The sequence below is a fragment of the Mya arenaria genome, chromosome 2 (genome assembly GCF_026914265.1).
Source record: "Mya arenaria isolate MELC-2E11 chromosome 2, ASM2691426v1".
Taxonomy (NCBI): Eukaryota; Metazoa; Mollusca; class Bivalvia; order Myida; family Myidae; genus Mya; species Mya arenaria.
Genome location: NC_069123.1, coordinates 46,951,819 through 46,966,291, shown reverse-complemented (window position 1 = coordinate 46,966,291; position 14,473 = coordinate 46,951,819). Strand labels below are relative to the sequence as shown.

The 14,473-nt window shown below is 34.5% G+C and overlaps 1 protein-coding gene across 2 annotated transcripts in view; it reads right to left on the bottom strand.

The window, feature by feature from the left end:
• The window catches only part of LOC128211965 (multidrug resistance-associated protein 1-like), a 37,965-nt gene that overhangs the window by 23,114 nt on the left and 378 nt on the right, over positions 1–14,473 (bottom strand). The window contains exons 1-12 of one of the 2 annotated variants that reach the window (XM_052917156.1): positions 12,974–13,050; positions 11,819–11,998; positions 6,048–6,173; positions 5,559–5,696; positions 5,206–5,331; positions 4,936–4,997; positions 4,578–4,709; positions 3,922–4,170; positions 3,530–3,707; positions 3,111–3,297; positions 2,413–2,546; positions 1,624–1,761 (exon numbers count right to left, since the gene is read on the bottom strand). In XM_052917156.1, coding sequence (XP_052773116.1) covers positions 1,624–1,761; positions 2,413–2,546; positions 3,111–3,297; positions 3,530–3,707; positions 3,922–4,170; positions 4,578–4,709; positions 4,936–4,997; positions 5,206–5,331; positions 5,559–5,696; positions 6,048–6,170 — 1,467 coding nt within the window. In that variant the 5' untranslated portion in view covers positions 6,171–6,173; positions 11,819–11,998; positions 12,974–13,050. Of the gene's footprint in view, positions 1–1,623; positions 1,762–2,412; positions 2,547–3,110; positions 3,298–3,529; positions 3,708–3,921; positions 4,171–4,577; positions 4,710–4,935; positions 4,998–5,205; positions 5,332–5,558; positions 5,697–6,047; positions 6,174–11,818; positions 11,999–12,973; positions 13,051–14,473 lie in introns of those variants that run through there. The other variant, XM_052917146.1, reaches the window with a different exon arrangement.

Here is a 14,473-nt window from a genome sequence, read left to right as displayed (position 1 = left end):
AATATATATAGTAGTAACATTGTAGTCATAAACGGAGACTTCTAGATATCCTATTCATTGTCATTTAAAAACAAATATTGTCAGGGCTATTCCAGTAAAGCATATAACCCACGAGGGGAAGGCATCGTTTTAATAGTATATGGGTGGGTATCTTTTTCCACTGATTTGGACCACAAAAGGTTTAAATTGCTTTTGTAGGCGGGTGGTATAATTAAAAAATGCCTTCCCCTGGGGTTATATGTTTAAATCGAATAGCCCTCATGTGCTTTCGTGCTTTCAGGCACTTACCTCTATTAAGACTATATGACAGTCTTTGTTAAAAACTAGAGCTGTCACAGGAGTGACGAATACCCCCAAATGCCGCCTGGACACAGGAATGGCAAACCATTCCTTTGAAAAGAGGCCATAACTCCAAGGTTACTGCACACTGCATCTTCTTTTATCATGCATGTATTGTTTTATTTAAATCTGTTGAGTAATTTAGAAGTTACACTGCTGACAAGAAAAACTAGCTGATCTCTTCTGGAATAAGCGTTCATGAGCTTTTCTTCCAACACGATCATCATCAAATTTTACAAGTACATATTTGGGCTTGAATGCATCCTTATCCACCTGGGAATAAATCCCGGGACTGTTCCTGTAGCCGAATTAACAAGTCCATCTGACAGGTCAATATTTGTAATAAGCACTACTGGGGCAAATATGCCATACTTAAGTTCTGCTGGTATTCCACTGGCATCTGGTTCAAATGAAGCATGCTGGATTTGTTTTGTTTGTTCATCTTTCCAAGTGTCAATTACTTTTAAGGTAAATATTTGCTCATTTAGTTTTTGAAGGATCTATCGAACTTGACCTGTATCTTCTGATGTTATACCTGTGTACAAAAAAAATTCCAATCCGTCAAGCCTTTCATGAGTTATCATCTGGAAACCATTTTTCTATTTTTAGTAACAGTGACCTTGACCCCACTAGCCCCAATATCAAACTTGATCTGTATCTTCTGATGTTACACTTGTGTACCAAAAATTATTCAAATCCATTCAGCGTTTCATGAGTTATCGTCCGGAAACCGTTTTTCTTTTTTTAGTAACAGTGACCTTGACCTTGGCCTCACCAGCCCCAAAATCGAACTTGACCTGTATCTTCTGATGTTACACCTGTGTACCAAAAAATGTTCAAATCTGTCAACCCTTTCATGAGTTATCGTCCGGAAACCGTTTTTCTATTTTTAGTAACAGTGACCTTGACCTTGGCCCCACCAGCCCCAAAATCGAACTTGACCTGTATCTTCTGATGTTACACCTGTGTACCAAAAAATGTTCAAATCTGTCAAGCCTTTCATGAGTTATCGTCCGGAAACCATTTTCTATTTTTAGTAACAGTGACCTTGACCTTGGCCCCACCAGCCCCAATATCGAACTTGACCTGTATCTTCTGATGTTACACCTTTGTACCAAAAATTGTTCAAATCTGTCTAGCCTTTCATGAGTTATCGTCCGGAAACCATGAAAACCGACAGACCGACTTACGGACAGACGGACCGACAAGCTCACTCCTATATACCCCCTCAAACTTCGTTTGTGGGGGTATAACAAGTGTAAACATATATTAAGCCAGCCATACCAGAACAGGAGCGACAGTCCACATAAAGGTGGTACAAGCGTTGAGATACGACATCCTCTTGAGCACTGCCAATTCCTTGTTCCGGATCTCCAGAACCTTCTTCTCGAACGATGGCTCCCATGCGTAGAGCTTCAACACCTAGAGCAGGAAGGTAGAAAGGTTACATTCAGGAGCTTTCACTAATTTCATTTACTCTTTACCATGCTCATACTGTGTCAAAAGTGTGAAGCATTTATTTGTTGAATTGTAAATAAATGGGAACTAACAAATCATATATTGTTGCGAAGGATGCCACATATGATTACATATATTTGTTATGTTATTATTATGTCTGAATAATATTAGTTAGTGAACGGTTGTTCATCAGTTTGAACGGTTATCTTGGCCGTTTTCGTATTTTACAAAGTATTTTCATGCCACCCTGCCGGTCGTTGGATTACTATATAAGGCTGCAGTGTTGTCTGAACTGTGACTTTTTTACAAAATTACAAGGACTTTACATAGAAATTATATTAGTTACTTTAGACGTAGTTGGCTGAATTTAAATTCATTCATATCAAAGGTTCATTTTGAGTTTATAATTTTGTAATATTAAAACGTGTATAACTGAGAAAATGATGTTATTAGTGGATAAATAAACAATATATCAAATTATATTTAAAAGGATTAAAGTTAATTCCGATGTGAAGAAAAAAAACCTATTATACAGCCCTCTAATGCAAGTTATAATAAAAATAATCACCACATATACTCAATTATGTAAGTTAGGTTTATATTGTGTAGTTTTACCTTGATTCCATTGAGAATCTCGTTCATCATCTTGATGCGCTTGTCCTTGAGGTTCATCTGTTGTACCTGGTACTCCTTCACCTTGTTAGCAACAACAGCATTCAGTGGAATCATCACCACCATCACTCCAACACCTACAATAGGGATTTAAGAGTGTAAATAATCAGTCACTACACTTAGAGAAATTTGAAGAATCATGAAATACAAAGCGTGCATTAGTCATAGAAATATCATCTATCAAAAGAGGGATATAAAGTATGGTAATAACAGCTTAAATTCAATTCTAAATACATCACAGGCCAAGATGAATTGTACTCAAAGATACAACAGTTAAGCACTTAAAAGGGAAGGTGGTCAGAAATGTTTGTTCATGCTTGTACCTACCATGCAGCTCCCTAGTGTTCTTCAATAAGATGGTGACCATATGATATGGCCTAAAACTGTCAGGATGGAAGGTTCTAGTGTCCTCAAAAGATAGACAATGGAGTTGGTGACCGATACAGGTCTTAACTGCCATGATAAATAATCTGAGTGTTCTCCATAACAACACAATATTAATGGTGATTTTTACCTGCCATAATGATGGCCCAAGTTTCCTCAAAAGAAACAATATGTGATGGGCCTGACCTACTTTGTTGGCGGTCAGAGTATCCTTCAGAAGAAAAAACAATGGAGATGGTGATCTTTACAGGCCTTACCTGCCATGATGGAAGGTCCTAGCGTTCTCCAGAGAAAGATAATGGATATTGTGATCTGTACAGGGCCTGACCAGATCATGTGGATGTTAGTCATCATGTCGTTGAAACGCTGGGCATCCACTGACATCAGGTTCACAATCTCGCCCACGGTGGAGGAACGCCTCGCAGTATTTGACAGCTTCAACATCTGGAACAACAAAGAGTTGCAATAATATTGGATCATATCTCATGTGAACATAACTTATACAGTACATGAAGTTACATGCCATTATGCCATTTCAAGGCAAACCAGATGGTCACTCATGGTATCTTTTATTAAATTTGAAGCAATGAATAGCTTTCAGTTTATGTAGGCTATCCTTTTGTCACAATTTCATGGAAATAACTTGAGGAACTTATCCATGTTAATACAGTCCTACCTTCTCATATACAGATCCGATGATTGCGGTGCGGAGACGCATGCCAACGACCGTGCAGGCATGGAAGTACTGGTGTGAGATGATTGACTGGAACATGACAACGGCCAACATGAGAGATGCGTAGAAGTAACCCTTCCACGTCTCCTGGCTCTTGTCTGTTGTGTAACCAATCAGGAACCTAGCCACGGAGAAAACAAACAAACAGTTTAGAACAAGACAGCAGACATAATTCTGTAACAAGCTGAATATTTGTCTTATTTATTCCAATTACGATAGTTTTGTTGGATAAACAATTACATTAGGCTAAACTTTCCACAAAGAAAAAACATACCTTATGCACCACAAATAAGTAACAGACAAACATAAAAAACATATCCAACTCTAGTACTTACTTTAACAGCAGAGGGCTAACAAACTGCAGCATATCAAAGACAAGCTTGAAGCCTGCAGCACATAGAGTCTTGAACCAGAATGTTTTAGCCATGGCCCTAAACAGGCGTGGATTCTCCTTCTTGCACTCCTGCTGGATAGTTTGAACTTCTGGGGTGTCCTTGATGTCCTTACTCGCCCCTCCACTCATATCCTTCATTTCAACCTCTCGCGATGCACTGTTAGATGATGGTTTAGCATTGGTGGCACACCTGAACAAAAGCAATAATTAATGAATATAGTCTTAAAATAACAATGTGATCTCTTTTTCAACAGTTGTCATGATCACTTTATTCATAGTTATTTCATCTCAAGTAACAATATTCTTCAATGTTTCGTTTTTAAGCTATTGGCCACTCTCACTTTCCCAAACACATTTTAACATGATTCTCTATATAGATCTGTTCTCTATAGGAATTGTTTATTTGTTCTTGACCATATACAAAAGAGATGTTTTATAATTAAAAAATGTTGGCTGGCCGGTTACTATGGCAATTTAACTTGTGCTGGGCTTCCCGCAATTGGGTAATTGTTAAGACTGAAGATAAAACTCTTGCTAAGTTATTAAAATTCAGCTCTTTACCAGTACAGATGAATGATAAATCAAGCAAATACATACTCCCTCCATCTTTGAAGCTCCTTCTGCCAGTTGTGATCAAACTTGGGCATTATATTTCGAGACTTGTCATTTGGGTTGAGATTCCACAGGTCTGTGGCCACCAGGGCACGCTTGTAGCCCTGAATAACCAGGCTGGAAAAAACAGAAGCATACATTCTAAATGTGCGCGTTCATCGCTTAAAAAAAAGATATGGTCAAAAAGGTGGTGTAAAAGCATCTATAAGTCCATAATGCAAAATACAATTATTACTGTATCAAGAGGTTTATCTGTCTACTAAGGTGTAAGTGTATAAGTAGAGTAAAATCACATTGAGTATTTTGATTAGAAGTGACATTTCAATTAATGACAAACAGATACCTGGTAAACCACCAAAATGTCACCCTTGAGATGAATGATACATTCCATTCTGGACAAGGGTTCTGAAAATAATAAAGCCACAGTCACCATTTAACATCTCAAATCATGGAAAACTGAAAAAATAGTGAACAGTAATTTGCTCTACAACAATTTAACAAAGATCTACTGTAATATCTTGCCCATTTTACCATAAGACATTAAGTTTTTTCCTGCTATTTTCAATGAAGGACCAATGAAGGACCATCATAAAGAAAAGCTCTCATATTTCACCTCATCTTCCACTGGCACTGCCCCTACAGGTTGCTTGTCGATGATGCAGGCTATGATAACCTGGGCCATCACGACGGCAAACATGAGATAAAAGGTCACAAACCGGAACATGTCCTCCACATGGTCCTAAAATATAGCAGTAATGTTGACAGCATTGACGCAAAAATGAGAATATCATTATTAAGTTTCCAAACAAGCAAAATGAAAATTTAATTTATATTGCTGAAATGCATCAAAACAAACTGAGAACACATTTACAAAAATAATCACAGAAAATGACATATATAATGCATTGGTCTCTAGAATCCTTCAGAACTCTCCCTCTCTGTCACAGATGGAGGCAACCCACTAACCTGTAAGTAGGCGACCCTGATCTTGGATCTGAATGTTATAATGGAGATGAGGAAGAAAAGGAACCAGAATAGGAACAGGAAACCGGACGACCTCACGCTGTTCTTGCGCTCAAAATGGACCACCAACGCATACACTACCTGCAAAATTCATACAATGTGCATTTCAATAATTCAACGTTCGTTAACAGTTCTCACCACTAAGTTTAACACATCTACCAACCAGTGCATATGGTAAACAGTTTTAACTTTTATTGGAAATACCGGCAATACATAATTAATAAACCTCCCAAAGAACAAATAATATTGCAAGAGATGACTACAAATTACCAAGGTTGTACAAAATGTTCTTAAGTACACAATACAAAACAAAATATATCTTCTACATATAATCACATCCCAGCTTCTGCATCCAACTTTTCATCCTGAATATTTGTATATGGATAGTCATGGTATATGATTATTAATATAACAAGAATGCAGATTTCTTACCATAGTAAGTATTATGACTAGAGGGGACAGGAAGTTGACAATGGGGTTCTTGTTGCCATTGAAATGTTCGTAGGTGGCGAAGCCGATGTCAAGGGCCGCCAGCAAGACAATCACAGATGCCATCGCCTGCAAAGTTCCAGAAATATACCTTCATTATATACATGGAGGCTTTTAACTAGTATGTTAAGGAAAATAGGGCATAGCCGAGGATGAAATCAGTCACTATCCCAGTGTACTCAATTAACACCAGTAAGCCATGACTATTGTGCCAAAATATATGAAGAGAGTTTTAAACTATATTATTTGTTATACATTGGTGTAAGAAATTATTATAAAGTTTATTGTAGAAAGCTTCTCTGTTTACAGAAATAATCATGTTCATTTATGAAATTGAAAATTAATAGTAATAAGCACTCTAGGTAGTCAGCGTGAAATGCCCCTATACTAGTCAGTGACCATGCAATAGCTTCTTAGTCACTCACTTAATAAAACCAATTTATGACTAAATGGAAATACCGCCGTTGTTTTTTGTAACTTTATGGAAATTAGGCTGTTTGGTAATACTGCTTAATAGATTTTTGGTTGTCAGAGCTCTTCTAAACGATTGAATATGAATATGTCCGGCAATCCCATTAGCAGAGACATGAGTCTGAACATTAATCCATAGACTTTTAACAAGTTAGTCATTTGCAGTGTTCCATTTTTTGTACTGGCAGTTTTCAATTTAGAAACACTTCATTGTAATTAGACTTTTAACCCTGTTCATGGCCTCATAGACACAGCTTTTTACTCTAAAACGATATAATGATAATGAGGGGATTAACTAGGGGCAGCTGAATTGTGGCCACTATTCTATGAAGGAAACAGTTAGCCATTTTGGTCAATTGCATTGTCCCATTCTATGTAATGACAGTTTTCAGTTTAGAAACAATCCTTGGTAAAGATGTATAACAAGTAAGTCATTTGCATTGTTATGTTTTTGGAATTTCATAACAAGATTCAGCTGAAACTGTCATCAATTTATGACTAGGGCTATTGTCATATTATGGAAATGACATTGATGTTATAAACACACTTCCTAGTGTTGCATTACATCATGAGCACTTAAGATTGTTAAGCTTATACTAGGATAAGTATATTTTTTGTTATTTGAAGCCTGATTGTATCTTGGTACATATCTTTAAGTTAAGAATATACACCAAGTTGAAGTGAGGCTTACAATAGCAAAAACTATCTAATTATCAACAAAGAAATACCATTTTTCATTGGAATATTTTCCAGTGAAGTCATGATGTCTCTAATGTCTATCCAGATTACATTGGCTCAACATATTGGAATAGATTTTGGAGAAAAGCCGATGGAAGGTAGTACAATATTTGAAATTTAAATCAAATCAGTCCAAATACTTTTGAGTCACAAACTTTGATAAAAAGGTGACAAATGTCATCATTCCATAGCTACTCAGTTTATCTGATTATGATACCATGGCAACATCTGATAAATCAATCCCATAAAGCTCCTTGTGCTCCGTTTCTGTTGACATGTTTATCATTAAAGGGATTGTCCCCTGCAATGGTCTGTGTTGGAGTCTTCAACAATAACAAAATTCAAGGAAGTCCTTAACACCTTTTCTCAACTTGTATTTTCTAGCTGGATGACCAACATTTTTAGCACACAAATGAACAAAGATGTTTTATTAGGCTAAATGTCGAAATATTCTCTTTCAACTAGGTTCTAACACTACAGCTACTTTAAAACTGATGAAAACAAGTAACAAGTAAATACCACAAAGGTTAATACAAGGTACAGAGAAAAAGTTCCCAGTGTGTTGAGACAGATTATATATTGCACAATCTTGACATCTGTCTTTGAAGATACTTGTCACCTACATATTCTAATTGCATTTTTACTTATTGTTAACAAAATCAATCACTTCTAAACACCACATGCAGAACAAACGTCATCACTTAAAAATTAATGAATTTGTGTGCATTGTGTGAAAAAAACGGAAGAAGACGCTGGTGTGGTAACGTCGAAGTTTGCAAAGCAAACAGAGCAACTGACAGTCTTTGAATACTGTGTGAGAGCAGGAATGAAACCAACAGTAACAAAAAAGCACAGCACATCATTTCCGAGGATGTACGAAAACCGATCAAGTTAAGCATTTTTAAAATGTGGGTTGATCGACACAAAAAATGTATTGAACTTCAAAACCAATGATTTAAAAAAAAGTTGACAAGCATACAAGGGTCTTCTTTAACGTAATTTCAAATGTTAACATTGCATCATTTCCATTGGATGAGATTCATATGGTGTTAGATTTGCGTGTTTGATACGTTAAAAATTATTTTTAATGTGTGATTGATATATATAAAAAATAAATGTTAAGTCCTGTTGTTTTTGCTTTATTTTGATGTGATTTAAGATCTTCTATTCCAAAAACTGACAACACTACAAAGGCAGTATGGGAACTTTTTGACTGCACTTTGTATAACAGAACAATATAAGATAGCCAAAGTAACTGTAACAACATACTAGGCATGCATACAGAGCAACAGATGACAACTGATAAACAATTACATCATTGAAATGTCAAAAGGATTCCAGAAAGATTAAACAAAAAGGCTTTGATATTAGAACAAAGATAGTGGGGGACATATGAAGCCAAATATGGACCCAAAGGATTATTACAAAATATTATAAATTATTAAACAAGCATTATAATGAAAATGGTTAAGAAACAGATAATAATATAATAAAAAGATGTATCTTCAATTGCCCAAAATTTAAAAAAAACTCTTGTAAAACTGTAGACCGTGGAAGCCCACTCTTTTTTCTGTAGACCATCAAATTTTGACTCTTTTTGGAAATGTTTTGGTATGTTTTTTATGCATTGTAAGAATCAATCTATGTTAATATGTGTATAAACAGGCAATTGAAAAATCCTTGATTGTCATTGGCCCAGGCAAAAAATGCAATTATATGCTACCTTTTACTACTGATAAGTGTTTAACAAGGAAGCCTAGGTGGAAAAATACACTGTCCACATACTATTATACACTCTAGGCAGCTTGTATTTGGTGCATATGTCAGAATAGTTATACGTATACCTACAATCAATGAACAGAAATTTTGAAAAAACCTTGATTGTTATTGGCCAAGTGTAAACACCGAAGTCAACTTGACCATCAGAGTCCTTGAAGTGTTTACTCATCATTTGAGTTTAAAAAAAGTCTGTTTTACAACATTTTGAACATCTGCAGAAAGAAACCAAAGGATTAAACATCGAAATAGTAATGCAATGTGGGAAAATTAACAGATAGATGTGACATGGAAATAATTACAGCAACTAGTTAAATCAAATTACAAAACTGATCTCTTTAAAACACTCTTTAGTCAAAAGTATGTCAGAAAAAGCCAAGAACAATACTGTTTTGTCAGTAGTTTACAACCTGCAGTGTCTGAGTTATGACTCCACTTATGTGTTTAAAATCTGAAGTCAAACAAATCTATTAGGAAAAAAGCTTTTGAACTTCTGTATTAACAGGCAATTAATGTCTTCCTCCATTTCGTTATGACATATTTATTTATGCTTTTTCTTACAAGTTTTGCGCTGAAACATGATCATTAACAATCAGTTTTTTGATTATTTCATTCATGAATGACCTTGATTTACCCTAGAAAAAAACTATAAGTCACTATGAAAAAATAGATTGCTCCCAGCACATTTCAGAAAGAATTTCAACCATTTCATGACCTACACTTGACATTACTCTTGTCACTTTCATCAGGAATTTCACACAAACAAGAAGATAATAAATAAATGGAAACATTTAAAACAATTACATATGAAATTATTTATTAAATTGTTTAAAAGTTGACCAATCAATTTTCAAACCTGTCGGTATTTTTCATTGACATATGTTTTTATGAATATTATTACAATTAATGGGGATGTTGATTTTTCTCTCACATGCTTGTACACAGGATTTTAAGCAGAGCACATTGACAGACATATAAGAAAAAAAGTTAAGAAAAGAAAAAGGCTAAATTAATTACATTTCAAACTTTGACATTTTTAACGAAAACCTTGATTGACGAGGAAATTGAGTGATGTTAAAAATATATATAAATTAAGGTTTATATAAATTTGTGTAAGTTAACAAGCAGCCAGATATTAAATAAGTTTTTTAACAATTTATCATAATAAAGTTAAAACATCGCTTAAAGCAACATAAACCGCTCTAGCCTACACAACTTGTGACTAATAACATGGAGGTAATGTATGCAGTAAATACAATTACCAACAACACATATCAAGGTTTAAAATTATCTTATAGTTAATGAGATTAATCTTAGAACTTGTTATCTTTAAGGGGAGCATCAGGTGGGTGAATATATACAATGAGATGTTATTTTAAGGATTCTAACATAAAAATTTGGAAGAAAAATACCATTTAAAAAAACAAGCAATTATTTTGACAATGAGGATGCTAGCACATTAAAGCAGGGTTCGACATAAACTTTTTTGAGAGCTGGACCAGTGTTCGAGAACATTTGAAAACCTACTAGACCTGACATATACTGAATAAGACACTTAATACTATTAAAAAAAGGTGTAAAAAAATAAAATAAAATCACACACAAATTCAAACTTAGATTAACACTCAAAAGTACCATAATTTGAAATTCACTTTAACTTATTTCAGTTACTATTTGCATACGCTTAGCATAAACTTAACAAACATTTTGCCATGGTATCAGTCATGGAAATTAGACTATTGGATAAAACAAGCCCTAATTCATATACTATTGCTCGGCATCAATTTTTTTAAGAAGCCCAGCTATATAGAATTAAGAATTTGAGCAAGACATTTTACCAGTGCAGAGCTTGGAGGCTAGTGTAAATTTCAACCATTGCAATATACATGTACTGATAAAATTTAGTAACTATGATACCTATATGTCTAGAAATTAACCTGAAGTACAATCAAGAATAATACTATAAAAACAAGCTATAGCTTAACAAATTAATCAATTGTTCAGACACATTGCTGTCATTTGCTCAGCACAATGTAAACTAACCTAAAGAGTGCAAACATGCATTTCTCCCATTGCTTTACTAGAATATATACAGTTTCTTTGTCAACATTAACAAATCATGCATTTAGATAAAGAAATAAACATGCGCATCAGGCCCCACCATAAATATTACAACTTTTTGATAAAATGCCTCGACCTGGGAGAAAAGTAATATTTTGATGTGTTTGAAAACATTGCTTCGTTGAACTTTGACCAATTCAGAAAGTGACAAATATGGCTAGCTAGCCTCGGACATAACTAGACCAGATGATCTATCAACTCGTGAATGTCGTTTGGTTGGCCTTAATGTTGAACCCTAAATATATAATTGTTTTTCATTTACCCTTTTTACTTTTACTGTCAGGATTTGTACACTTGGCCTCCCATACATATAAAAAAATGTTAAACAAGATATTTAATCAGAAAAGAATCATTCCAGATTTCTGTAGCTGCACTTAATACCATATTATTTGAGAATGTTTCTTTTGTCCATACTTCAACTTCCATTTCTGAATAGTAGTATCTTTGGAGGCTGAGCCAAAAACCTGCAGATTAATTACTACAACATTGACTTGTATGCTCGCTACTTACTGAATGTTGCTTCGGGCTAGTGCATAATTTTGATTAACTTTGGGAGTCATAGTGGTAATAGTAACTAATACTTATAACATTGTTTAACAAAGTCTTACCAGTTTTATCCTGCTGCGCCATGACCAAGGTATGATGTGCTGGTCACGACTGCGTTCCAATAGCAAGATTCGGACTGGCGCTAACAACAGCAAGAAAGCACATGGAAACCATAACAATGCTGTCTTCTGAAAACATTCTGAGAAGTCTGGGTCAGTTGTATTCCAGTACTGCTGTGCACTCTGAAAACAACAGTGGAAATGTTTAAATACAAGCTTAACAGACTGAAGCAACCTTTAAAGTTGTACTATTACTCACAAATAAAGTTTACCACAATTAATAGAAATACAATTGTTTTAATATACCAAAAGGATGAATTAATGTTAAAAACAATGGTTCTTATGAAAGATATCATGTTTTATTTGAAAGAAATGTGCATAAAACACAGTATTTCTACCTTATGTGACGATAGATGATCCTGTAAATCTTTAAGCACTCACCAATCATTTAAATATTTGCGTTTTCAGCTAAATACACGGGTATAATCTGGTAATCAGTAATAATATGTTTGTTATACAGGTGTATGTCATCTTTTTTAATAAGAGAGTCACTTTAAGTTTGGGACACCCATTTTTACCTATGTATCTGTCAGACCCCTTAAGGCTCATAATTAGCATCAATTGCACACTCGCAAATGCGAGTGAAATTTGGAGTTTACGATTGGAGTTAACTAGCAAAAATATTTGAGTACAACTCTTTTGTCAAAAGAATTGTACTCAAATATTTTTGCTAAATTTGTAGATTCAAGCCCTGTGAGACACACAATATGTCATACATGACCCCCCCCCCCCCCCCTCCAAGTAAAACACTGTAAACTGTAAAATCTGTAAAATCACACATTCACATACATATCAATTAATATTGTACTCTCACGTAACCAGACCTGTAAACTTGTTTGTCCGTGGCATGACTGATTACATTTGTTAGGGAAGTTGTAGTCTAAAATATTAGACGTTTTATACGGGATTCTTCCAATCCCTAACGTCTAAACGGGAATGTGCAAAAAATGGCTGTGTTTTAAAAATATTGAAATTGTTTTAAGTGAAGTATTTTATGGTTGAAATTGATCATAAAGAGTTATATTCATATTTTACCATGTAAGTGAAATGCTATTTTGCACTAAACAAGCATTTAATGCATTAAAACAAGTTGTTTACCTTTCCAATAAAACGAAAATTGACTGACACAGAAAACAATTATGCGAAGGGGAACAACTCGATACACTCGTAATAACTCGGCCTCCTCCGACAAAGCTTCGAGATAGACCTCGTTATACAATCGTAATAACTCGGCCATGGCCGAAATGTTCCGAGCGATTTAAAACTGTGCCCTGAAGCCTTGCAGGTGCCCTTCATGTATATATCGTTATGCTTTGACAGAATGAAATGAAGAAAAGCCGTCAAACTCATAAAATTATAAGTTGGATATTAATTTTTTGTGTACAGAACTAATATAAAATAACATTATCTGGTAATATTTCTTGTTTTTATGATATTTTATAGACGCTATATGCTTTAACCCGGAATCCTGATCGGAACAACTACCCACTTTTGATACAATTTGTACGTGAAGGATTTGCCATATCAAAAATCTAAAAAAAATCCGTCAACGTACAATTATTTGGACTAGGGAAGTTGCAGATCAATATCAATAATTGAATATCAACATTTTCATTTATTATTTGTTCAAATCCACTGCTGTGAAAAATAGTTTTAATATTAAATGACATTATTTTGTAATTTATAATACACTATTAAATAATAAATTGCTGGATATATTAATGGAAATTGAATTAAACATGAGAATATAAACAAAGAATATCTTTCAAAATCTGTAAGCGAATAGTTTTGCCGCTGTTTCACAGACAATGCGAATGTCCGTCGGACAGTCGGACATGTCCGGTATATTTCCATTTTGACCGACGAAACTTTTGTTTTGGTCGGTCACAATGTCCGGTGAAAAATTACAGTCAGCACCGTTGAATTTTCGGAAAATTTACTTTCAGTTTCTAAATAAATGTTCAGAGTTATTTTTAACTATTATATCATGATTATTCAGCGTGTTAATCCGTGTATCACTATTTGTAAACCCCGTTTCGACATGTTTCCGTAAAAGCCGATAAAACGCGTAAGGTTTCGATCTCAGCTCGTACTATAATACTTTTATTTTACGGAAATGTTCGGAAATTACAAAATGTATTTATTTTCGGCGAAGTGGTTCCCGGCAATTTAAATATGATGATTAATATACCGAGCTGACTTCCTTTCCGCTCTGTTTAACATTGCCAATAACAAGAAATCTACTTTCGTTTTTGCGTAAATGTTGTGCCTGAGTTTGACTTGTAGTACAATTCGTTACATTTTATAACTGTACTGTATCTTTAATTTAAAGATGAATTAAAAGAGTAAGATCTAGCTGTTCCATGGGTAGGCGAACCAGATATGAGGGGTTTTTTTGGGAGGCAAGGGAAGAAAAAATTATGACATAAGATTCGAATATTGATTTTTTTACATGATGATTAGCTTTTTTGTAATTTATTATAGTACTGTAGGACAAATCTAACCAAAACGATCTAAACCTGTTATAATGGGGAATTTGAAAACTTATTTAAAAAAGAGGCTTAAAATCAAGGTTTAGGCTGATGTAACCGAATACTG